Source organism: Leopardus geoffroyi, chromosome A1 (genome assembly GCF_018350155.1).
Source record: "Leopardus geoffroyi isolate Oge1 chromosome A1, O.geoffroyi_Oge1_pat1.0, whole genome shotgun sequence".
Taxonomy (NCBI): Eukaryota; Metazoa; Chordata; class Mammalia; order Carnivora; family Felidae; genus Leopardus; species Leopardus geoffroyi.
Window position 1 is genome coordinate 89,183,831 of NC_059326.1, and position 24,596 is coordinate 89,208,426.

General features: G+C 46.3%; 1 protein-coding gene, 4 non-coding genes and 1 pseudogene across 13 annotated transcripts; 3 read left to right on the plus strand and 3 right to left on the minus strand.

Moving 5' to 3' along the window:
- Positions 1-586: 586 nt before the first annotated feature.
- On the minus strand, positions 587-11,499 carry TRIM7 (tripartite motif containing 7). 9 transcript variants are annotated; one of them, XM_045484193.1, is made up of 8 exons: positions 10,526-11,435; positions 9,498-9,593; positions 6,856-7,086; positions 5,627-5,649; positions 5,220-5,335; positions 4,703-4,738; positions 2,761-3,295; positions 587-2,712 (listed from the first exon to the last, which is right to left on the minus strand). In XM_045484193.1, exons 1-7 carry the CDS (start codon positions 11,030-11,032, stop codon positions 2,784-2,786), a joined length of 1,521 nt encoding a protein of 506 aa, XP_045340149.1. In that variant the 5' UTR covers positions 11,033-11,435; the 3' UTR covers positions 587-2,712; positions 2,761-2,783. The 9 variants fall into 9 exon arrangements, with proteins under 9 accessions (XP_045340149.1, XP_045340222.1, XP_045340170.1 ...); XM_045484266.1 differs by lacking the exon at positions 10,526-11,435 and adding an exon at positions 10,410-10,525; XM_045484214.1 differs by lacking the exon at positions 10,526-11,435 and adding an exon at positions 10,100-10,166.
- Positions 11,500-13,538: 2,039 nt separating this feature from the next.
- TRNAA-UGC lies at positions 13,539-13,610 on the plus strand. The gene has a single exon. It is a non-coding gene; the product is annotated as a tRNA-Ala (tRNA).
- A 449-nt stretch (positions 13,611-14,059) lies between these two features.
- Positions 14,060-14,132, plus strand: TRNAK-CUU. The gene has a single exon. It is a non-coding gene; the product is annotated as a tRNA-Lys (tRNA).
- A 321-nt stretch (positions 14,133-14,453) lies between these two features.
- On the plus strand, positions 14,454-14,533 carry LOC123582340 (annotated as a pseudogene).
- Positions 14,534-20,629: 6,096 nt separating this feature from the next.
- Positions 20,630-20,702, minus strand: TRNAV-AAC. The gene has a single exon. It is a non-coding gene; the product is annotated as a tRNA-Val (tRNA).
- Positions 20,703-24,066: 3,364 nt separating this feature from the next.
- On the minus strand, positions 24,067-24,139 carry TRNAK-CUU. Its single transcript has one exon. It is a non-coding gene; the product is annotated as a tRNA-Lys (tRNA).
- Positions 24,140-24,596: the final 457 nt, after the last annotated feature.

Here is a 24,596-nt window from a genome sequence, read left to right on the forward strand (position 1 = left end):
CAAGAAACAGACTCTTAACTATAGAGAATGAACTCATGGTGATCAGAGGGGAGGGGAGGGGAGGGGAGGATGGGTTAAATAGGTGATGGGGATTAAATAATACACCTGTCATGATGAGTACAGGGTGATGTATGGTGTTGAATTAACTATATTGTACACCTGAAACTAATATAACACTTTATGTTAACCAACTCAAATTAAAGTAAAATTTTAAATTAAAAAAAAAGAAAGTGACTGCTGTAAGTGATGGACCTTGCCCTGGTGGCCCAACCTGCTTTATGGTCCCTGCAAGGCCAGGTGACTTAGATCCATGGGCACCCTCAAGTCTGTATGCTGAGGAACCATTTAAGGGTCTGTTGTCAGGGAACTAGCTCATGCAATTCACAAGCATCTGGGACTAATGGGTGGGGTCAGAAGGACCCAAGCTAAGCCAGTCATTGCTTTCAGAGACCTGAACACCTAAAAGATCTTAGGATCCCAAAGGATGGGAGAGAAAATTGCATACAATCACACATACCCTCACACCAGCATTGTGACATCCAAAGTCACTACATTGCCTTGTTGACCAAAAGAAAACATCTCAATGTGTGATTGTTACTGTAACTGTTGTTATATTTCTTCAGATATATAGATGTCTATGTAGTTATTAACTCTGCAAACACATACTTCGATAGACACACAATCACATTCACAAACACAAAAGCTGAAAATATACACACAGACAGCCACTCGTACAGTCCCCAGACCTGGCCCTACAGGCACCTCCACCAGACACCCACCTTCTGTGACCTGTAATATGTGTTGCAATACTTCAGCACAGTTGTTATGTGACCTTAAAGGTAACTGTGATACTCAGTCCAAAAGCCATATAAGCCCAGATAATACCAGGGCTTGACGATAACATTAGGCGATTTAATTAGCAAGTGAGTGTTAAAATAAAGGGGGGGGGGTCCTTGTGGAAATGAGTAGTATTCAAATATATGGATTGGCTGCAGTGTTCTAGAACTTCTCCATATATGAACACAACATAGGATTCACCCTCTGCAATGATACAATTATACTGTAGGCTGGACACTTATATGATCCTGACCCAGGCCCATAGGACATTGGATTCAGATTTCCTGGTGCTATGTCCGCTGTGTCTGCCTCTAGAACAGTGTCATGCCTGCCCTGTAAGACCCCTGTATTCAAAGTGTGCTTGGAGCATCTCAGGGACAGAGCACAGAAACCCCATGACACTTGCAGACCAGGTTATTCAATTGTCACTGTCCCTACATGCCAACATATCTGTCTAAACAGATTCATCTAGCCAGTTAGCTAGGTAGTGGGGGAGGAAAATCATGACCCTCACCTAAATGTGGAGTGGCTAATATTTAACAACAAATGAAAAATAGGGTATTACCAAATTGACCCAGGTCTGTTTGCAATACCTAAACCTACGCATGTGCTGATAAAACTGCTCTCCAAAATCCACACAAACCCCTGCCCCCTCAATCTGAGATATAAACATACATGCACACATTCCTCAGACATTTAAACACGCCTGATCACCCAGTCTAGCAGAAACCTTCACTACTACTTGTGCTCTTGCACTCAGACTGGAGGGGTCAAGAATGAGCTAAGCCATCCTAGAAATGAGCTCAGAGTTTGTATTTCCATCTCCTCATCCCCCTTCCCTGGGTACCACTAAACAGGAAACTGCCCAAAACCCCCTCCCAGAAGCCCACCCAAACAGAAGCTTGGGAACAATTAGCCAAGGGAATAACACCCCACCAGGGCACAGGCTGAGCAGACCCTGGCACCAGGGTCCTCTGCTGTTGGCACACATTTGACAAGTTCCAGGAAGGCTATATCAGGGGCATGTTTGTGCTCTGTGCATTCCCATGCTGATATTAGTTGCATCTGTAAAATTATAAGTGTTGTTTTGTGTTTCAAAATCCCATAGCCTTTGGTCTCCTTACTCAAGGGAGACTATACTTTGGCGTTTAAAAGGGGTTTAGGCATGTGTGAGAACACATGGCTGTCACTGTGGCAGAGGATGTACATATCACTCTGTATCATAAGGGGTATTGGAAGGTAGCCATGATAAATGCCATTGTCCTGGGCTTTCCTCTCATGTACAGGTCAAGAATCTCCTTTCAGTTCTGTCCCAAGCTGTTCTCTGACCTGGGAGTACAGTGCTCCTCCCTGAGTAAATGACCTCAGGCCAGGTGGATCCAGGCGTCTGAAGGCAGAGCTAGAAGCTGACAAGAAGGCAAAGCAGAAGTGGTCATGAACTTGGCTGGCTGGGCCTGAATCTGCCCCCTTGCACCTGAAGACAGCACTGTACTTGCTATTGCTCCAGAACCAGAGGCCCTGCCAAGTCCAGGTAGAAAGTCCCAGTGATGGGAAACACCTCTGTCAATAGCTGGGCTCCTGTCCTCACCCACCTCCAAGTCCTCACAGCTCAGGCTAAATCCACATGTCGACAACAGGCAGAGGACAGGCGCAAAGGGTCCAAGGCATCTTCTCTTCTACTCAGTTGACCACGGAACCCTTTTCCACAATCGCCCGTTTTCTGTCTCCAATGTTGTGATCTGCAGGAGCCCCTCCAAGGCAGCCCGGGGCCAATCTGGAAGGCAGGCCCGCAGTAACCAGGAGGCTCCGACAGAGGGCAGCATTGCTTCCCATGGGTAGCCGGGATGAGGAGGTATTCACCCTGGACTGATTCACCCTCTCTGGGAGACCAAAGACTCTCAAAGCCAGATTCGACTGATTCACCCTCTCTGGGAGGCCAAAGACTCTCAAGGCCAGATTCGCAAGTAGGTGCCGGTGGAGCAGACAGAGAAAAGGGGGAACACTCGCTCGTGGAAGTTGACGCGGAAGGTGTAGAGGTGGCGCATGTCCTCCACAGCGTAGAAGGACACGGCCCCCACCTCTAGATCCAGAGCCACCCGCACGCGGGACAGGTGGCCACAGCTGAGGGGCGTCCGTTCAGGGCTAGTCACTGCCCAGTACTTCCCGCTGTTGAGCTGCAGTGCCCAGACGCCCTCCTCAGGGGTGAAGGGCGTGAGGCCCTTGCGGCGCACGCTCTCTCGCGCCACGCCAAAGGCCCAGCCGTCCTTGGAGCCCACTTCCACCTCCCAGTGGTGCCGCCCGGAGGAGAAACCACAGGACGCCAAGACTCGCATGTTGGTGTCAAAGCGGCGTGGGTGGCAGGGCAAGTCCTGCGCCCGCTGTCCAAGGCGCACGCTCTTAAGATCCAGAGAGAGGATGAGGCGGGGGTTGGCAGTGTCGGGGTCCAAGGTCAGCTCCACTGAAGGCAGAGACAGGGAGAGATGTCCCATGCAAGCCCTCTCCCCAGCTCCCGTCAGTTACTTCTCCTCCACCATCCCCCCAAAACATGTACAAGTGGAAGCCAAACAAAAGGAATGTGTGAACCTAATTTGGATCACAATTAGAACAGATCGACAAATACAATTTAAAAGACAACTGGAGAATTTCAAATACTAGGTATTGGAAAGAAGCATTACTTTTTCTAATTGTGATTATGGCTTTGTGGGTTTTTTTTAAGTCTATCTTTAGAGATAACATACTGATATTTATGGAAATAACTTATCCATGATTTGCTTCCAAATAATCCAGTGGGAAGAAGCGGGTAGGGGCGTTTATGAAAAATATCAGCTGAAGGTCTATGATGAGAACATAATATTCATTATGATCTTCTCTCTACTTTTGTATATATTTAAATTTTTTCATAATAAAAACTTAAAATATGCACACTTGTCATAAGTACTATGTTCTAGGACTATTCTAGGCCCTGGGAATCCCACGGTTCAGTATCCCTGCCTTCCTGTAGCTTCCTTTCTGGGGGGAAGGAAAGAAGAGACAATAAATGGTAAACATAGACAATAAGAGGAGTCAGAAGAGAAGGCTGTAATTTCAATTAGAGTGGCCAGGGAAGGTGAAAAGGCCTAGGTATGCATTTGAGCAAAGACATAAAGGAGGTGAGGAAGCCAGGCATGTAGCTGTCTAGAGGAAGCATATTCAAGGCTGAGGCCAGCCAGTGCAGTGCAAATGCTCTGAGGTGGGGGTGTGCTTAGTGCATTTCAGAAGCAGCAAAGAGCACTTGTTGTGGCTGCACAGAGTAAGCTAGAGGGAGAGCGTGCAGTGAGTTCAGAGCCTATGAAGCCTTGAAGACCATAGAGAGGACATTATTGAATGAGAGGGGCTGTCCTAGGGTTCTGTGCAGAGGAGGGTCATGATCTGACTTGGTTTAGATCCTTCCATGGTAAATTCTGACATAGCTTGATCAATCATTAGCATCATGAATATGTGCCCCCCTCTGCCCTCCTGCAGAGTTGGATCCCACTCACCCCAGAGCTCTGCAGTAGTAAGAACCTCCTCCCTTCCTGTCTTCAATCTCTTCCTGCTTTGCCTGACCCCTGCACACAAGCCCTGTCCCCAGGAGAGGTCTCTGTTTGTCTGGAAGGGGGAATGGGGAGAGAGGCTCATCCAGGTGACTGGTCCGCAATTTATAGGCCTGAAGGTCCCACTGAGGCCTGAGGGAGCCAGAACTGGGAGGCAAGGATGAGGGGAGGGCAGAGGCAGGCAGGTAGAAGGAACCAGCCATTCACAAAGCCCAGAGAAACAATCATGGGGAGGCAGTGGATTCTCTACATGGCCAAATAATGGGAAATCACTATCACAAGAACCATCTTACCTTTCTCCTCTTTCTCTAGCTCTCCACGAAGATCCTCTGAGGAGGAGAAACAAAGCAGGATATTCGTAAATGACTCAGAAGATTGTCTATCTGGCAATGATGGTGAATATCACCTCCTCTGACATTTACAGCCAGATACCCCGAAGGCTAAGAGTTGATGTGTAGACACTGGGTCAAGTGTGAGGGGTCAGGAAGGGGCAGTATCCTAGCTCTACCTCTTCCACTTCCCTCTCTTTTGCCTGAGCTAGTCTGAGCTGAGCTCTCCCTCCTCATCCTTCTTCTTGCCCCAGTAGCCCTCTACCCTGCCTGTCCCTGGGGGAATCTTTGTGCTCTGGGGACCAGGGGCTGCTGAATGGATTTGCCACCACCATCTCCCTGCGCCAATCTGTCCTTGACACACCCTAGCTCCTATTTTCTAACAAACCTTCTGGAAAGACACATTCCTGGGCCCCCAAACTACCAGAAACACACCATGGCCACCAGCACTGCATGGCCCAACCCCAAGCACAGGCCCTACCTTTGAACTTCTTGAGCAGCCCCTTTAAGACAAAGGTCTTGAGGGAAACATTCCAGACTTTATTCTTCATCTCAGAAGAGACTGTGGTTGGCTTGGGACCAGGCACATTGCTGCATCTGCAGGACAAAGAGCCTGAGGAAGGCCCACAAACACTGTCCCACTCCCACCAGGCTGTGACAATTAGGATGGTAAGGTCCTCTTGGTGGGGAGAGGTAGGAAAAGAGAGGCTGATCTTGCAGCGGAATATCCACAGCCAGGCAGGTGGACATTTGCCTTAGAAGGTACATAGGTAAGGCAGTGTGGGAATTGGGAGTGTGAGGTCAGGGATGAGGGGATGAAGAGAGAGAGCTCAGGAAAAGGAGAAGAGCCAGCTTGCAAAGACCTAAGGAAATCTTAGGTCCACTCACCTGCTTAGTGTGTTTTTGAATTCCTGGAAAGAAAGATGAAAGAAAGCCAAATCAGCACGAGGTAACCTCCAGTTACTTTTGAGAAAATAAAACTGACCCCTTGTGCTGCTTCCAGAGGAATATGCAACTTTTTTTATTTTTATTTTTTTAGTAGGCTCCACAAGCAGTTTATAGCCCAAGGTGGGGCTTGAACTCACAACCTTGAGATCAAGACCTGATCTGAGATCAAGAGTCAGAGGCTTGGTCAACCAAGGCACCCAGGGATCTAGGTACCCCCAGAGGAATAAGCAATAAGGTGTACTACCACTCCCTACCACCTTTATGGGCCCAGGTGTCAATGGCTTCCTGCTGTGGCTGGTTTCTGGGTGTCTTATCAACTCTCTGCCCACAGCTTTGCAAATTCTCTCTTCATTACAGAATCATCACTGGAGCTTTGTGCTGGGATCCAGTGTTGCCTACCCTCTCTACACCACCCCAGATAAGTCACAGCTCTTATGCAATGACTGGTTACTCATACCAGCGCCTTTCAAATGCCTATTCTTGACCAATTTGTGGATTGTGACTATTTATTTATTTTGAGAGAGCCCATGAGCAAGTGGGGGAAGGGCAGAGAGCGAGGGAGAGAGAATCCCAAGCAGGCTCCTTGCTGTCACTGCAGATCCATACGGGACTTGATCCCACCAATCATGAGATCATGACCTGAGCTGAAATCAAGAGTCTGAAGCTTAACCAAGTGAGCCACCAACCCCCCCCTTTTTAAAGTTTATTAATAATTTATTAGTAATATTAATAAATATTGAGAGAATGAGCAGGGGAAGGAGGGAGAGAGTGTGACTACTTATTTTAAAAGGAAATAGAATAGAAAATGTCCAAGTACATCCGGTGTAGTAAAGTATTATTTTATGAGACTTTTGGCATAAGGTTTACATCCTGGAATATGACATAAGCCTTGCATATAGCTCTTTGGAACCCCTTTCTGTCTGCTAGATTGGATGTTGCTCAATTCATGTCGTTGAGTAAAGCCAGTAAGATCTTTATTGTGACTCGAGGTTAAGAAATTTTTATCACAACTTTTTAGACCTTTATCCCCAGGATAATCAGGGCAGTTTTCTCCAGTCCCCTTCTGCTTGAGTATGTGATTCTACTAAACTCACAGGATCTAACTCTGTTCTCACTGTTTATGAAGCCTTAGGATAAATGATCCATACCTCTGGCCAAGCCAGACTCACCTGGAGAAAGTCAAGGTCAGGCTTTCGAGACGTCTCCTGGATCTGGCTGCTGAGCTTGGAGAGCTGGGTGATTTCACCCTCAAGCTGAGCTATGTTCTCATTTTGCTTGTGTGTCACCTCCCGTGACAGCTCCTCCAGGCGGCCCAGGAGCCGGCCCTCCTGCTCCACCAGGAAGGCCCGCAGAGCCTGGAACTCTGCACCCACCTTCTCTCGCTCAGCTGCCATCTGCTTCTGTCTCAGGAGAGAAGTTGGAGAGGCAATGGGGCACAGGCATCAAGATGTGGCATTTGGACAGGAGACTCTGAGCCATCCCACAGGACAAAGTTCCGTCCCCCTCACTGGTCAGGGGTCAGAGACTCAACTACACATACCCACCAAGCACAGCCTCTAATTTAAATATCCCACCTCTGAATGCAGAGCAGCTTCAACACATGCTCTCATGTCCCCTGTCACAGATGTGCTCTCCCATCAATCTAGGGCAACTTATACTTGCCTCAGAACCACCCTGGGCTGCAGTTTCCTCATTTGAAAAGTAGGAGGAATAAATTAGTGCCTCCTAGAGCCACTGCAAGAATTAAACTGAGGTCACTCCCTCCCACCCCTGAACACATTTATTTTGAGTTAAAAACCATCCTAAAATTTGTATGGAACCACAAAAGACCCCGCATAGCCAAAGTAATATTGAAGAAGAAGACTAAAGTGGGAGGTGTCACAATCCCAGACTTTAGCCTCTACTACAAAGCTGTAATCATCAAGACAGCATGGTATTGGCACAAAAACAGACACATAGACCAATGGAATAGAACAGAGACTCCAGAATTGGACCCACAAAAGTATGGCCAACTAATCTTTGACAAAGAAGGAAAGAATATCCAATGGAAAAAAGACAGTCTCTTAACAAATGGTGCTGGGAGAACGGGACAGCAACATGCAGAAGAATGAAACTAGACCACTTTCCTACACCATTCACAAAAATAAACTCAAAATGGAAAAAGGACCTGAATGTGAGACAGGAAACCATCAAAACCCTAGAGGGGAAAACAGGAAAAAACCTCTCTGACCTCAGCCACAGCAATTTCTTACTTGACACATCCCAAAAGGCAAGGGAATTAAAAGCAAAAATGAACTATTGGGACCTCATGAAGATAAAAAGTTTCTGCACTGTAAAGAAAACAATCAACAAAACTAAAAGACAGCCAACGGAATGGGAAAAGATATTTGCAAATGACATATCGGACAAAGGGCTGGTATCCAAAATCTATAAAGAACTCACCAAACTCCCCACCCAAAAAACAAATAACCCAGTGAAGAAATGGGCAGAAAACATGAATAGACACTTCTCTAAAGAAGACATCCAGGTGGCCAACAGGCACATGAAAAGATGCTCAACGTCGCTCCTCATCAGGGAAATACAAATCAAAACCACATTGAGATACCATCTCACACCAGTCAGAGTGCCTAAAATGAACAAATCAGGAGACTATAGATGCTGGAGAGGATGTGGAGAAACGGGAACCCTCTTGCACTGTTGGTGGGAATGCAAACTGGTGCAGCCACTCTGGAAAACAGTGTGGAGGTTCCTCAAAAAATTAAAAATAAAACTACTCTATGATCCAGCAATAGCACTGCTAGGAATTTACCCAAGGGATACAGGAGTGCTGATGCATAGGGGCACTTGCACCCCAATGTTTATAGCAGCACTTTCAACAATAGCCAAATTATGGAAAGAGCCTAAATGTCCATCAACTGATGAATGGATAAAGAAGATGTGGTTTATATATACAATGGAATACTACTTGGCAATGAGAAAGAATGAAATGTGGCCTTTGGTAGCAACGTGGATGGAAGTGGAGAGTGTTATGCTAAGTGAAATAAGTCATATAGAGAAAGACAGATACTATATGTTTTCACTTATATGTGGATCCTGAGAAACTTAACAGAAGACCATGGGGGAGCAGAAGGGGGAAAACAAAGTTAGAGAGGGAGGGAGGCAAACCATAAGAGACTCTTAAAAACTGAGAATAAACTGAGGATTGATGGGGGGTGGCAGGGAGGGGAAAGTGGGTGATGGGCATTGAGGAGGGCACCTGTTGGCATGAGCATTGGGTGTTGTATGGAAACCAATTTGACAGTAAATTTCATATTTAGAAAAAAAAAAAAAAAAGACAAAAGGCCCAAAATGGAGTCACGCACGCTAAGTCCCCCATCAGGAAACAGAGACTTAATTACAGTTTCAGTTCTCCCAGAAATAGAATCTTAAACCAGTCAATCAGGAGTCACCTGATCAGCATTAGTTGGGTAACTACCTGACAAACAGGGAAAGTAACCTTGCAATAATCCATCTGCTTTTTGGCCCAGTATAACTTCCTTGTTCCTGCCCCCTACTGCCTAAAAAATCTCTTGGCTTGCATAGCTTTTCAGAGCTCTTTTTCTATCTGCTAGATGGGATACTGCCCAGTTCATGAATCACTGAATAAAACCAATAAGAACTGCAAATTTTACTCAGATTTTGTCCTTTAACATTTGTCACCCCTCCAACTTTCACTCTTCACTTCTTTTTAAAGATTGCACATACAATGCCAGGATGGTGGGGTCCTCTGTTGTCACCCAAAGAGGGCCCACCTGGAAAGTGCCCTGCTCACCAGGAGCTCCTTGCTCTCCTTCTCTTCCGTGGAACGAAACACCTCATAGTCTTCTAGATCCTTCCTCAAGACCTTCAGCCTAGACTCCAGGAGCTCCTGCAGGAGGGTGAGAAGGGAGACATTATGGGAAGAGGACTCTGGAAACCCTACATGTGCCTTCCCGGAGCCATCCAGGAGAAAGACATGGCCCTATTAATTGAAGAGGAGGAGGCAAGGTTGAAGACCTGTCTGGACATCGGGATAGCTGACAGCCTGCACAGACGCACATAGGGGTACGGGGCAATTGAAAGGTGACTCTAAAGACCTCAAGGTCTCACTTCCCCAACCATCTGTGCACAATCCTGACTGAAATGCAGGCCCTTTGGCAGCCCAACCTGCCTAGTTTTGTCCTCTGATCTCTTAATCACCATCAGAAAGACGTCTGGGAGGGAGTGCTGGAGGGGATTAAGGAGTAAAGAAAAACTGGGGGCTGTGTGCCTGAAGCCTCCGTGCACACCCCAGTAAGGAAGTGGGAAAGAGAAGTGCCTCAAACCCATATCTTTGACACAACCAAAGACAGCTTTTGGTGCTCTATTCAACCTAGAAGTCACCCACTGCCTTACCCCAACCTTTTTGGAAGGTCGTCCCACTCCAGGACGCGGGGACATTGCACAGAGCCACGCCCAGGGAAAGGGCGGGGGCTGAGAATGGGGGCAGAGGAAGTGGGGGTGTGACGGAGACACCGCTAGAAGCCAGGGACAGACAGAAAGAAAATCGCGAAGTCTGGGGGCATCAATTAGGCGATCCAGTAGGGAGCCCAGAGGGAAGCTCGAGGTGGGTGGGAGGATGGTACTGGTTGTGTGTGGGTGACCCAGCGAGTGCTGCAATCAGTCCCAGAGCCAGTGGAACAGGAAGAAAGAGGCAGGGTCTCACCTGGGTATCCTGCCTGCCTGCCTGCCTGCCAGAGGTCTGCACTGTCTGCACGGGAAGACAGGACCCGAACTGGGGTCCTGAGGCTCTGCATGGGTGGGGGTGGGGCCCGCCCTCACCTTAGCTTCCTGCACAGCCTCGTCTAGCGGCAACACTGCGTGCGCGCGGTGTTCGCGGGCGCGGTCGCACACCACGCAAATGGCACGTCCGTCGTCCTGGCAGTAGAGCTTGAGCGGTTCACCATGCTGTACGCACCCGGCCACCGCCGCCTCCGGGGGCCGGTGTTCTCCTGGCGCGGCCGCAGGCAGGCTGAAGCGCCGCAGCAGCGTGGCCACTGAGGCCAGCTGCCTGTTGGGCCGCAGCTGGCCGGGACGCACGGGCTCTCTACACTGTGGGCAGGGCAGCGGACAAGGCAGCGCGCGCGGCACTGTGGTCGTTCCTGTGCCGGGGCGCTCCCAACAGCGCGCGATACAGGAGCGGCAGAAGCTGTGACCGCACTCGACGGATACCGGCTCGCGGAAGAGCTCCAGGCAGATAGAGCATGTGGCCTCGCCCTGCAGTTCTGCCGCCAGTGCCAGCGCCTCGGCCCCGGAGCCGGGGCCAGTCCGCGGCCCCACCGCCGCCATGCGCTTCCTTAGCGCACTTAAGTCCAGCAGTGCTGGAGAAGCCGAGGGACCCGACAGTTCGCGGCTCGGAGTGGGGAGGCCCAGTAGGGGCCTCCGAGCACCCACTAGGAGAGGAAGGGCGGGGCTGACGCCGGGCAGGCGGAGACGTAAACTGAGGGCTGGCCGGACTGGGAAGCGGAGAGAAGAATGAGAGTTGTGGGCGGGCCAGACCGCACTGCTCGACTGGATCCAAGAGCCGGCCAGCTCCCTGCACCTCTGCTCTGGGCCACTCAATCACTGGCTTTGGCCTGCGGCCTCCTCGGTCCCCTGGCGCCCTCTCTCTGTCGCCCCCCCTAGCCCAGCCCGTCAGCAGTCCTCTCTAAGCCACCCACAGCCTGGCCCAGGCAGCCGTGGGAAACAGGCCCGGACAGGTGGGAGCCCACACCCAGCCGGGCACAACTCGTCGTGGCCGCCTGAGGCCAACCCAGCAGGGCCAGGCCTTGGGCCTAGCGCCCGGGCCACAGTGTCAGGTTCCCAGAGTGCAGGTTTGTCCTGGTCCTGTGCTGACCTAAATTTAGTGTCTGGAACCTGGCTCTTGCCCCCACCCCCAAGCCTGGCATAGTATCTATTTCCCACTGTTGTTCTCCCCCTTGTTTATTCTTTATTTAATTTTTGGCTTTGAATAAATAATACATTTACAATGAATTTTCCCACTTTAATCTCCCTCCCAAATAACTCAACCCTCTACTGTCCCTCCAGAACTACCTGATGTATTTGTTTCCACCCCCTTTCCTCATTCCCTCTGGAGGCCACTCAGGGCAGGCTTTAGCGACCACCCTCCTCAGAAACCACTCTTGTCAAGGTCACCAGTAACCTCAGCAATCCTAACCTAAAGGCATAGGCTCCTTCTCTGGCCTCACCTCATCTGCCCTCTTCTCTGATGCTTCCTCCTTGCTGACACTCTTTCCTGGCGCCTTCCAGGTTACTGTACTCCCTGGCTCTCCACCCACATCCCTGGCCTCCTACCTTTTTCTTGGTCTCTCTTGTGGTTTCCTCCTCCTCTCCCCGCACTTGCTCAGCCCTTGGACCTCCGTCTATCCTCACTTGTGATCTCTTCCACTTTCTTGGTTTGAAATACCCTCTCCTTGTGGATGCCACAATACACATCCCCACCCAGGTTCCCTTAGGATGCCTGGCTCCCACATCCAACCCCGGGCAGCATGTCCTAAGGAATATCACTCCGCACTCACTGTATCCACAACTGTATTTCTAATCTGCTTCTCCACCTGTTCCTTCCACAGTCTTCCCCACCCCACCCCATTTAACAGCAACTCCATCCCTTCAGGTGCTGAGGCCAAACTGGGGAGTCCTCTATGACTCCCAAGAGGAATACATTGCCCACACTCCACCCTCAGTTCCTCAGTGTGTCCTCCCTCTCTCATGTCCTCCACTGCACCATTTCCAATGGTCTGATGATCACAATTCTCTCCCCTTCTGTCACATTGTTCTACCTTGTCTTCTCCACCCAGCTGTGAGAACAGTCCTGTTAAAATGTTAAGTCAGATTAATGTTAAGTTCTCCTCTGCTCAAACCCTCCATTGGCTCCCACTTCTCAAAGTCAAAGTCTTTACAGTCCTCCAAAGGCCCTATCCATTCTTTGACCCCATACCCTGCACCCAGCCTCTCTATCCGCATCTCTTGTCACTCTCCTCTGTTGACTCCTCTCTTTCCATATGGACCTCCTTGCTATTCCTGCACCATGCCAGCAAGATCCTATCTCAGGGCCTTTGAACTGGCTTTTACCATTACTTGGACTTCTCTTTTCCCATACTTGCATGGCTTACTTCTCACCTCTTTCAAGCCTTGTTTCAAATAACCTCTCAGCGAAGCCTGCCCCCACCACACTGTTTAAAATCGCACCTTACCGCACTTTAATCTTCAACGCGGGCTCTATTTTCTAACACTCTACTCCCTCCTCTGGAATTTGAGCTATTGAAGGGGATGACTGTGTCAGTTTTGTTCGCGGCTAGACCTCCAGATTTCTAGAGCAGTTCTTGGCACATAGTAAGCGATCGATAAAGTTTTCTTGGAATGAACTGATTTAACATTGTTCAAAATTCAGATATACACAGCAGTTCACAGCGAAAAGTGTGTCTACTGTCTACGCTCGAGTCTCCTCCCCATCCCAAGCGATCACCTTTGCAATTCTGAATTACTACACTCCCTTTCTTTTTGTTTAACAAACGTAGCAGTCTGCACACAGTCTTCCTTACTTCACTTTTTCGGAACACAGTTCATTTGGGGCATTGTGCCCAATGACTTCCCCCCTGCCTTCAGGTGTTTATTCCGGCCCTGTTCTTCCAGCGAACGTCCCCTCAGTGGGGACAGTGGAGGACTCGGAAACACAGCTCCAAGCGCTACGGTACCGGCTTTGCAGCATCTGGGTTATCTCGTTCCGCCATTCGTGCAGCCGCTGTCTGTGCTAATACACAGTCAAGAGAGCATGTACGGACTCATTTGGCCAGGTGGGGATGTAGCTCAGTGGTAGAGCGCATGCTTTGCATGTATGAGGCCCCGGGTTCGATCCCCGGCATCTCCAGCGCGGGTTTGCGTGAAAGCCTCTTTTTCATTTAAGTTTTGAAACTAGGCGTGTTTGCAAAGCCTGGGGGACAAACTTCCTATCTTGGAGTTTGCACAGGTTGGAGGGGGCGACCGTGGGACCCACCTACTCGAATTCCCAGATACCACCTCTGAACTCCAGATTAAAGTATCGGAGTGAGCATGCCAGCGCCATAGAAAGAATGCGTTTGCCGACCTTCGCCCCCTGCGCTTTCGGGGAATGGAAAAAGTTTAGGTCGCGGGCAGACCAGAGTAAACAGAAAACAGACCTAGGTGGGAGGGGCAGTCAGGCATGGTCTACAGGCTTTACGTTCCCCGGGATAAGGAACCATTTGATTAGATCACAACTAAACCGACCTTTAAATTTGGAGCCACAAACAGCTTGAATATTACCTTGAAGTAAGAATTGTTGAGACACTCCCTCAGGCCGCCCGGCTAGCTCAGTCGGTAGAGCATGAGACTCTTAATCTCAGGGTCGTGGGTTCGAGCCCCACGTTGGGCGTGCAGTGTGTCTTCTTTTCTTGTATTTCAATTGATGACAACCGGTTCACTACCTCTGTGTTCTGGGACAACAAAAACTTCATTCTGGAAATTTCCTGTGTGCAGAAGTCAATTGGCCTTTTTTTGTAGCTATACCTTTGTTCGTGGATTAATTTATGCTTTACCGCTAGCAAAGTGAATTTTACATAAGTATATGTAAATTATTAGTTTTTAAAATAGTTAAAATATGCAAAATAAAATTTACCATTTCAATAGTTTTTACATGTACAGTTTTGTAGCTTTTCACATATTCACACTGTTGTGCAATCACCATCTGTCTCCAATCGCTTCTCGGCCTTTTGGCTAAGATCAAGTGTAGTATCCATATCCAAACTTTCTCGTCTTCCCCAACTGCAACTCCATCCAGGAAATACTATCTCCATTCTCTCCTTCCTCCAGCCCCTGGCAACCACCATTCCACTATCTCTATGACTACTCTAGGGGCCTTATACATATATTTGTTCTTTTGTGACTGGCTTATTTCACTTAGCACAGTGTCTTCAGGGTTCATCCGCGTGTATCAAAATTTCTTTCTTTTTAAAGCTAACTAATATTCCATCATATGTTACATTATTTTTAACTGTTCATCTGTCTACAAACACTTGGTTAGTTTCCTTCCATTTTTTGGCTCTTGTGAATAATGAAGCTATTAGCATCAGTGTGCAAATACCTGTTTGAGTTCCTGCTTTCACTTCTGTTGGGGATATACCTAGAAGTGAAATTGCTTACCATATGGTGTTTATTTTTTTCTTTTTAATTTTAACTCCAGTATTATAACATATGGTATTCCTATGTTTAATAGTTTTGAAGAATCACTATACCATTTTCCACAGAATTCCACAAAATAAGTTTTTAAATATCTTTTGAGTAGGTTACAAACTGTACTGTTCAAAAATTGAACCATATATAAAAATATTCAGTGAAAACTGTCATCTTCTCTCCTTAGGTAACAACTTTTGTTTCTTTGTATATATTCTTCCACAGTTACATATTTTTGATGCAAATATATTTCTATTTTCCTCTATTTTATACAAAAAGATAATTACAACTCTTACATTTGGGGATCTTTCCATCTCAAGACATAGGAAACTTTCTAAATCTTTTTTTTTTTTTTCAGCTGCATCATATTCCCCTGCAGATGAATCACAGTTTATTTAACAAATCACCTACTGATGGACATTTATGTTGTTTCTAACCTCTTATTATTATAATCAGTTCTGCAGTTAATAAGGATATTGTGTTGTTATTTTGCACTTTTGCACTCATATCTGTGGGGCAAATTCCTGGAAGTGAGATTGCTAGGTCAAAGCTTAAATGTGATTGTAATTTTATAGATGTAGACAAATCACTGAACTGTGGATCTTACAGGCTGATATTCCTTCCTACCAGCCACGAATCAGATTGTCTGTTTCTCCACTACTTTGGTGGCAATGGACTGCTTTAACAAATCTAACATGACTCCACCCCCCTTAAAATTGCCAGGGTCCCTCACTGCCTGTCCTAGATAAGATGATACCCGTTGCAGGGCCTACAGGGCATGGCCTGACAGGAAGAGGGACCCTCCTTTTGCCTCTCAGAGGAGCATACTCAAGCAAAAGATTCTGAAGATCACAGTGTCAATATATTTATGGCTTCTAATCCAATTCTATAGGACAACATTATTTTTTTCTTTTTTAGGCCTGGTTCTGTGAAGACTATTATGTTTCCTTCATTTGCAGAGCCACGACATCTTTGGAAAGGCAAACTCGTTTATTTCTTACTCTGCAAATTTTCTCCCTTGGACAGGAAGAAACCAACCAAACATAAGAAATTAAATTTGTATGTGATTTTCTATTTGGTCTTGATATCACATGGGGCATGTATAAATTATTAGATCATGGGGGTGCCTGGGTGGCTCAATGGGTTAAGCTTCCAACTTCAGCTGAGGTCATGAGCTCACAGTTTATGGGTTCAGGCCCTGCCTTGGGTTCTGTGCTCACAGCTCAGAGCCTGGAGCCTGCTTCAGATTCTGCATCTCCCACTCTCTTTGCCCTTCCCCTGCTCATGCTTTCTCTCTCTCTCTCTCTCTTCCAAAAATAAATTTAAAAATACTGTTTATTAGATCATGCATGAACTTGTGGTCTACAATAATAATTATACGTAATTTATATATAAAGTATTAATTCACCATAGACTTGAATATTTTTATCTAAAACCTCATTTGAAACAGAAAATTATCTCCAGGTTTAAAATATTTATGGCTATTTTCTAACTAGTCTAAAAATACTCCAGTGTCAGCTGTTTCTTTAACAGTCAGTGGTTTCCTTTTACTAGCTTGACAAAGTCATTCTCCTAGGGTCTGTGTAGAATCAGGAGAAATGGCTCAACGACCAACAAATACCCCCGTTATTTCAATGCTGTTTGTATTATATCACATTTGTTAAGGGTACAAAGTCCCCTAAATAAAAGGCAGGTTTCAGTCACATACTGGTGTCCTGGGGAATGTGAATTTGGGGTAAGTAGGAAGACAAAATGTCAATCAGAGCAACCTAATTCTGGAGGACTGCATGCCAGAGGAAGAGTGACCAAATAGATGACCCAGAATGACCTGCTCCTCCATTCTGTGTCAGGACCAACTGGATTAAAATCACTGGGTATTTTTGGCAACTGCTGTCATTTGAGATGTTTAATGTCTAAGGACTAGGGAGGCTTTAGAATATGGAAAAGAATACATACTTGTTCTGTGATTAATATTCAATGTATTACAGTTGTCAATGTTAAAGCCTAGTTTTTCTCAAGGTTTTAAATTCAACTTATAAGTATTGCTGTTTTTCTTATAAAGCTAGCAAATTTTGGAACAGGAAAATCACTAGGTCCTTGCACTCATTACTTCACTAGTGCCTTCATGAATTATGGTTATCGAAAGGCATCATCCCAAACATCTCAGCCATTGGTGATAGTTTCTCTTAGACATTTCAGGTGACAGTTGTAGATGTACCTATCTGAACCCTCATTGAGTGTGGAGGAGAGGGAGCCACTGATTAGGTTACAGGTGCAGTGTAGAGCCCATACCTGAACCTTGGTTGCTGCTGCCGTCTCCCTGCTTCAACCACCAACTCACAGTATTTAGAAACCCCGGGTGTGTTGTCTATTTGCAAGCTTCTGAATGAAGCTATGTGTTTATTCATCTGTCCTTAAAAACTCCACATTGAGGTCCTACTGTATTTCTCATCAGCCTGGGAGTCCTCTAAGACTACAGATCTAGTGTCTTCCATACCTTTTTCTATCCACTTGTAAATAAATACAGCAGCTGATGTGGATGGAGTCATCTGAATGCAGAGCCAAGGAGTTATAGCTGTGGCTCCTTATCCTCCAAGTCCCTGGTCTTCCTTCACTCATTGAACCCACCAAGCACACTCCTACTTCAGAGACTTTTAATCCTCTGCCCATCTCCCAAAGGCTTCTTCCCAAGATCTTTGAAAGGCTGGCTCCTTTTTATCTTCCTGACTCAGCTTATTGTCACCTTTTTTTTTCTTTTTCTTTTTAAATTTAAATCCAAGTTAGTTAACATATAGTGTAATAATGATTTCAGGAATAGAATTTGGTGATTTATCAAATATGACACCCAGTGCTCATTCCAGCAAGTGTCCTCCTTAATGCCCCTCAACTGTTTAGCCCATCCCCCCATCCAGCATCCCACCAGCAACCCTCAGTAGCCCATCTCTGTTTGCTTGTCACTCTATCAGATATCCTTCATTTTCTCACAGTCCTTATCCTCTGAGATAGAGACAGTGAGGTGGGAAGTGATGGAGGCAGAGATAAAACTGGAATTGTGGAATAGAGGAAAATGTTGAAGCTGGGTGATAGGTACTTGGGTTTCATAATATCATTAACTCTACTTTGAATTTCCTAATAAGTTTTTTTTAACAAATAAATCAAAAGGAAACATAATTACTTACATAATTACTTAGATTAAAATTTTAGATAGATAATTTTGTAGGATAATGATATTGGGGCTTATTTGAAAAAATGTAAAGATCTAGCAAAGCGACAATTACATAGAACCCTGAGTGTTAACTCATGTCCTTTAAACTATTTCCCTGGGGTACTCAGAAGCAGGGGAGCCAGAAACCTTGAGCTCCATGCACTGTCCTGGCACCTAGATTTGGCCTTTTTCTTTCACTCTTCGCTGAAAAAAAAAAAAAAGGGAATCTCCCTAAATATTCTCCTGCGTCCTAAGACAGGAAAAAATTACAGATGAATCCAAAGCATGAGTAGTTTCCAGGAAACAAGGATGCTCTCAAATGGTCAGGGCAATGCTGAACAGATAAAGGGGCCAATGTGAAGAGGCTCCCACTGACAAGCAGCTACAATTTAAATATCAAAAAGAGAATAATAATTAGCATTAATTGAAACAAGATGAGCCTAGGAAAGCTTTTAAAACCATAATGACAAGTTAGCACTAAGTGTAATCCAAAGAAATATGACTCAAAGCAGACGGCTTCCTGCACAGCTTGTTGCCCAGCCCAGCTGGGTTTTTGGTGTTAATTGTGTTGCTTTGAATTTGTTTACTATCTCCACAAGGAACAGGAATGAAAGCTCATAGATAAGCTGAGGCACAAACCAAAATTCACCTGGTGAAGAGTGACTGAGTGATGGTGCTGGCCTCTCAGAGTTCTGGGGCCACCAAGAAGGTCAGTTTGGTGGGGGGGGGGGTTGTGCAGGAGACACTCTAACAGTGCAGAGCCTGGAGTGAGGAGCATGTACTGACTGACTTGCCTCAAATTAGTAAAACATGAAAAAAGAAAGAAAGAAAGAGGGAGAGAGAGACAGAGAGGAAGGAAGAAGAAAGGAAAGAAAGGGAGAAAGAGAGAAAGAGAGAAAGGAGGGAAGGAGGGAAGGAAGGAAGGAAGGAAGGAAGGAAGGAAGGAAGGAAACAAGGAAACAAGGAAACAAGCAAGCAAGCAATGGGGTCAGCAGGGGAAGGAGAAGGTTTCTCCCAGGTGTGATCCAGAATCCTTCACTCTTCACTCCTCTGGGTCTCTAAGTTCCATGGCTGGGCTCTAGCCTTTCTGGTTGGGTGAATGCATCTTTAAGTTCTGGGAAGTTATACAAATAAGTGTGAAAGAGCAATGATAAAGAAATGGGCAAGATAATTGATTTTTTTCTTATGCTATTTTTGGTTATGCTTTGTCTGCATTGTGTGAAGCTTTAAAGACAATTTGATTTACAACTTTGATGTTTTATTTGGCTTTCCAGTTTGACAGAAGTGCCGAGAAAGAAGTTGCTCGTCAAATGTTTAAATGTGCCCCCATCAGTTATGAAAGCGTGAACCCTATTTTCCAGGGCGTGAAAACAGACTGCGCTGCAGAGGTCCACAAAGTGTGCGTCTCTACGGACATCTGTCAAGCCTGGAACATTGGACTGGGGGCCCAGAGCCCCTCTGGACTGCTTCTCTAAAGCCTTTTCCCCTTGACCTCTAGAGCCTGTTTCCCAACACAGGAGGCGTCTCACAGGATGGAGGCCGACGAGCTGCAAGTGAGGATCAGTGAAGAGGGCGGCTGATCAAGGCACCTCTGGAGAGAGGAATGGTCCTTTTGACTGCTCTCCATCACTGAGGACACACTGTACAGTGGGAGGGATGCAGGGTAGATACCATGTGGGTCTGCATGAGGGGGCGCGCGGGGAGCGAGAGGAAGGCGCCACTTGGAGGAGCGGAGACGGTCCCACTCAGGACAGGTGGATGGGGAGGCCCCAAGCTGGAAGTGAAGCCAGTCGGTGTAGAATTGTTCGTGGTAGTGTCCATAGTGTGGATGGTGAGGCCATTGCCTTTGGTTCCACCTGGCCAATCACCAACGGTCCGCAGGTAGGACCAACGTTGGGTTCCTCTGCTGTGCTTACTTGAATTTCTCTACGTGCCTTGTTTTCCTCTTCTCCATCCTTTAGCTCCGACTTCTATTCTTCTACCTCACGATTCCTCACCTTACGTGATGTGTCTGTCCTCGGAGGCGTCACCTACAAACTGGGAACAATATTAAGTACCCTGCAGGATTGTTAGGTTCCTTTGAGGCAGACACCTAAAACAGGTCCAGACAAGAGCAACACAACGCATTGTAGGTGGTGTGGTCATTACCGCTGCAACGATCTTCCCTGTGAATACTTTCCCCTGGCCTGACTTCCACCATGCATTTCCAGCTCATTCTTTCTTGCACTTTTCAATATTTCATTTGTGGTTGCGTGACATTCCTTCCCTTTTCAGTCTTTTAACCGGACAGGATTTTAAGTTCTTTGAAGGAAATGTCTAAAGACATATACCACCTTCTTTGTACCACAGATTTAGAGATCTGGACTGTGTTGGTTGAAGTGCACTGGTCATGAATTGGAAAAGACAAGAGTACATGAAAAACGATGTATCCATACATATTTGCACATATATTCCAAGGGCAAAAGACCGAAGTAAACAAAAGCACATGCCCGAGATGTTTCCGCCCGGTTTCGAACCGGGGACCTTTCGCGTGTTAGGCGAACGTGATAACCACTACACTACGGAAACACACGTTAAAGCCGCCCTTCCTTAATCCTTCTAAGGCGTATAGTCCTGCGTACTGCCCCGGTCTCTGCACGGGACCTGAGAGAGTTCTTGGAACCCTTTTTTCCTACTTTACCAAAGGCTCTCACTTCCCACCGTGGCCCTGGGTAATAGTACTGTCTCACTACCGAGCGCGCGCGACCCCTTAGTAGGTCCTGAAACCAGTCACATTCTGCAATTAAAACACCCCCCAGAACAGTAGTGAATGAAAGCAGTGGGCCTCTCTAGAAGTAGGGTAAATGTGGCTTCGGATGTTTGATACGAGATAATTGGCTCCATTTTGTCTCTTCTAGGGAGACAGCGGGAGGGTTTAAATTCTCACCCAATTTGTGCTGGATTGAGACTGAAGATTTAAAGGATTAAAGAAATGCTAAATGCATTCAAAGAATACGAGACTTGAATATATTGCGTTAAAATGTAAATATAAATAAGCCAAAAATAAAACTGGTTTTACCTTATGCTTTCAAAATAATTGTTTCCTCTAAGTTATGTAAAATTATCTATTAAAAATAAAGGGGAAATTGAAATTAATAAATTTCAAATTTTAACTCAATGTTATTTAAATAAAGCTGAATATTTAATTAAATTTTGTAATGTAATGAAATCTTTTAAGTATTTCATAAAAATAAAACTAATCAATTCTATCATGGAACATCCAGAATTGGGATGAGGCTTAATGCAGGTATATGTAGATCTATATACATACAAATGTAAGAGCAGTATAGATTATTTAATATTGCAAAACTTTTTTTTTTTTTTTTTTTTTTTTTTTTTTTTTTTTTTTTTGGTCGCCTAAGCTGATTCCAGAAGACCTGCAGAGCCAGGAATTGGTTTGGAGGCTGATTCCTACTGAGTCGAGATCCTTGAGTTGTCTGCAACTGGTAAGCCCTTCTTCACCAGAGCACAAGGTGGAGGCCCTCTTGTCCAAGTCTGGCTCTAGGATCAAGGTCACCAGGGGCTTGCTGGTGGCCCAATCCATAGATGTTTTACCACCTTCCCATATTAGAACATGTATGGAATTTGACTCTACCAATCTGTCCCTCGTTTTTTGCACATCTTAACTCCCTTGGCCTCTGTGGAAGCTTTGCTGCTAGCTTTACTCCTATTCTGACTCCTTGTCCATCTATCTACAGATGGCCATCTCCCTGGAGAGTCACATTGGCATTGACAGTTTGACCCAGCCTCTACCCCTATGTCTGTGGCTCCAGCAATGACCACTCTCCCCAAGCTTCAAATCCACAAGTCTTGGACATAACCTTTTAGACATCTCCCAATCTCTTCAAGACAGAACTCATTACTTCTCTCTCACCTCTCACCCCACTCCTCAGTGTCAGAAGGTGGAAAGTCAGTATAAGCATCCTCTAAACTGAGAAGATGGAAAAAAGGAAGCAAGCTACTCCATTATGGCTTTCACAGAGTTTTATTCAGAGTAACTTAACTGAAAGGGAGAGTGGGTGAGCACAGACCACCCAGGCCTTACCAGGCCATTCTCCATCCACATTCTCCACAGCTATACTCCTCCCAGTCCAGACCTTAATCCCTAGATTTTATGTTATGAGGGGCATTCCGGTCAGGCATACATTAACCTCCAGGGCACTGGAACACGTAGTGGGAGGGAAGTCATTGCCTGGCTTGAAGAGGATGGAGGGCCAAAAGTGGGTCAGTGTTTTCAGTACTCTTACACTCAGTCTCTGATCTCTGTTACTAAACCATCTAAAGCAGAAACCTGGGATCTCCCTCTCCTGTCCACATATAAACCATATGCCCCTAGCTCCTTTACCCTTCTCCCTTCTGGCTGCTGTCTTGCCACTGCCAGGTCAGCCACTTCCTTTCTAGACCATGGCTGTGTCCATCGAGTTCCTTCTGTCTAATGCAGTCTCATTCCCATCACACATCCTGCTTATCATTCCTAAAGGAATCCTTCTGGAATGTAAATCAGAGTGAATCCTACTGCCTCCATGGCCTCCATAGCCAAGGAGGAAAAAGACCAAAGATCCTAGTAGGGTTCCTTCTGTTTGCTGAATGTCTGAACTGATGAACACTTGACTCTTTTGTTCTAAGAGCAGCCTGGATCGCCTACCAGAGGGGATTCCAAACCGGGCCTGGCTGGAGGGGCAGCGGTGGAAAGGGTGGAGAGGAGAGAGAAGCAGAAATTGTAGCAAAAAGCTTGGAAGGGTGTGGCCCCAGCTTGTTGGGAGATAGACCAAGAAGCCTGCCACTTGGGCTTCCCTTTAATGAAAAGCCAGGATCTTTTTTAGGAATGTTTTCCTTTTCCAGTAAAGATTGTTAAAAAACAAAACAAAAACGTGAAACCACAATTTGCAAATGAATCCATATTTGTGCAAGAGAAAATATCAAAGTTGAAACTCTTGGGACACAAGTTTATTTAGACCCATTAATTCCAAGATAAGACCACAGTAAAAGTAACTCTCCAGGAAGGCACGAGTGAGCTACGACTTACCAGCAAATCTACCTATTTTACAAACTTTGATCAATTCCTGTCCAGACTGCCCTTATAGGGTGTCATGTGAAACCCTCCCTAATTCCCATACACTTTGAGACCGAAGGAGATTCAATTCTTTGCTTAGCAAGTTTAGTAAACCAGCTTTACATGATCAAGACTTCTATGGTCTGGCGTGTGAGGGAGACTTCTACATTCGGAAAACAGAAAATAGGCTGAATTTGCAGGACTAAAAAAAAAAAAAAACCGTTTAACGTAACGGAATGAATTTCAATTGAAGTTAAGGAAGAACTTCATGATAAGACAAGTAAACTGAGGATGTTCATGTTAGAGTGTTCCAAAATAAAGGATATTTTTACATTCCTCTCTGTGTGGGGCAACATTTCACAAAGATGGACCCTTAAAAAGAGAATTTGGGGGTCTCAGATTACGAAGAGTACCTCTTTCCTGACGAAAACAAACAAAAAAACCGGCGGCGGCAAGAGCTCGAGAATGCCAGCTTTTAAGTCACTTAGTAAGGTGGTCGCCACTCTGGAGGCCCTTGGGTCTCCTCGCAGAGAGAAGCCACGCCGTAACCCTCCCTCTCTGCGCAGCTCGCCCTGGACCAGACGCCTAATATGGTTGACCACGGACGAATTTCAGCAAGCAAAACGGTGTCCTGAGGCATTTGTCCGCTAGCAAACAGCACTCATTTCACTCCCTTTTGGCCAGCAAGGGCCTATGGCTGGGGCATTCTTTTATTAGGCTACTGGTAACCACCCGTCCAGTTTCCGTCTGCTTGGCCAAGGATGCAGAGGAGCACCTGCTGTCGAACTGGAGGGAAACTCGATGCCTGCCTTGCGCCTTCTCCCCTTCAAAAGGAACTTGCGCCCAACGTGGGGCTCGAACCCACGACCCTGAGATTAAGAGTCTCATGCTCTACCGACTGAGCTAGCCGGGCACACACGCAAGTCCTACATTGTACCTCAGAAGACTGAAATCTACATGCAGGGATGAGGACACACTTTAAAAAGTAATTGCATAAGTATTATGGAGCACCTACTGTGTGCCTGATTGTCCTAGTGACTAGAGCCAGAGGATCGGAAGCCTAGCATCCCTGAACCTGGGAGAAGTGGCTGCGCGGGTTCCCGAGGGGGAAAAGCAAGAGAGCTGAGGTGCCAGATCTGAATTTACATTAGAGAATTTATGGAGGGCGTGCTGTGAGCTCTGTCCTGCTGGGGTCTGGCTTCACTGAGCGTCTACCAGAAACAGAAATAGACATACACGTGTCCTTCCCTCTGTGTGAGGGCAGTTCTTTCTCCTACGGAGGCAGAAGCAGCGTGGACGAGGAGGTAACCCTTTAAATGAAAGGGAGGCTAAAAACAAACAAACAAACAAACAAACAAACAAACAAACCA

Bases quoted from the DNA above. Each gene is read 5' to 3' on its own strand.
- TRIM7 (XM_045484193.1), bottom strand. From the start codon at position 11,032: ATGGCGGCGGTGGGGCCGCGGACTGGCCCCGGCTCCGGGGCCGAGGCG. The intron at 4,739-5,219 runs GTAGGGCCTGTG...TCTCCTCCTCAG, and splicing joins GCTGCTCAAGAAGTTCAAAG to AGGATCTTCGTGGAGAGCTA. The intron at 3,296-4,702 runs GTAAGATGGTTC...CTCTGCCTTCAG, and splicing joins GCTAGAGAAAGAGGAGAAAG to TGGAGCTGACCTTGGACCCC.